The sequence below is a fragment of the Vigna umbellata genome, chromosome 1, assembly GCF_029865625.1.
Source record: "Vigna umbellata cultivar VRB3 chromosome 1, Vumbellata_1.0, whole genome shotgun sequence".
NCBI classification, from domain to species: Eukaryota; Viridiplantae; Streptophyta; class Magnoliopsida; order Fabales; family Fabaceae; genus Vigna; species Vigna umbellata.
Window position 1 is genome coordinate 46013910 of NC_142165.1, and position 1113 is coordinate 46015022.

General features: G+C 38.5%; 1 protein-coding gene across 1 annotated transcript; it reads left to right on the forward strand.

The window, feature by feature from the left end:
- WRKY59 (WRKY DNA-binding protein 59) lies at window positions 1-1113 on the forward strand. Its single transcript, XM_088111163.1, has 3 exons — window positions 1-304; window positions 408-550; window positions 770-1113. Exons 1-3 carry the CDS (start codon window positions 68-70, stop codon window positions 948-950), a joined length of 561 nt encoding a protein of 186 aa, XP_087967289.1. The 5' UTR covers window positions 1-67; the 3' UTR covers window positions 951-1113.

Genomic DNA, 1113 nt, shown 5'->3' on the forward strand with positions numbered 1-1113 from the left:
ACTCTTATAAAATGCTCATTCCCTGCATTCAACTACTACTACTACTACTACACATTCATCTATAGCAATGGATTTCTTCTACTTTGGAAACCCAAACCCTTCTCATACTCATCTCCATAACATGTCTCCATCATCCCCTGAGATCGCACTCTCTGATTTCCTCCTTCTCGATGATTTTCTTCATCATCATCACGGAGACTCTCTATCATCTCAAAGCACGGAGTCGTCGGAAAAACCAACCTGTGACACCACTCACGGATTCACCACCGGTGCAACCTCTAAGAACAGCAACATCAACATGCAAGTGTCTTTTTCTCTCTCTTTCCTTCTCATACTTTCAAGTAAACAGAAATTATACTTTTTACATAACATGACAGTTTTAGTGGTGAATGATTTTATGCAGAAAGTGCAAGAACGCGAATGGTGGAAGCAAAGCAAGGTTGGGTCCGAGAGTGGCATTCAGAACAAAATCAGAGCTTGAGATCATGGATGATGGATACAAGTGGAGGAAGTATGGTAAGAAGTCCGTGAAGAGCAGTCCAAATTTAAGGTAAAAACCTACGAAGGTGTTGATTAACAGAGACAAAAAACCTAGTACAAGATAACAAAATTAAGATAAAATGAACATTAATTTGACCTAGGCTATGAAACAGTATAGTGCCTGATAACGAAGCTAAAGAATTGCACATGGTAGAGCTAAAAATATTATACTAAGACTTGACATTGTGAGGTTTTTGTGCTAAGTGGGTGATTTGATTAATGATGGTAGGAACTATTACAAATGTTCAAGTGGAGGATGCCCAGTGAAGAAAAGGGTGGAAAGGGACAGAGAGGATTCCAGCTATGTGATAACAACGTATGAAGGTGTACACAATCATGAGAGCCCTTTTACCACATACTACAGCCCTATCTCTTTTCTACATTCTGATCATTCTACATCTTCCAAATGACACCGACTAAGAAGAGGTTTTCAAGATCCCTTCATGCAGGGGAAGGAGCTGTGTATCATACCAAGGTTTAATCAATCATAGTTTTTTTCATTATGTAATAGATTGAAGAGAGTCTGTACTCAGATCATGGAACCTTTTTATCAATTCTATAACTTTTTTTGCA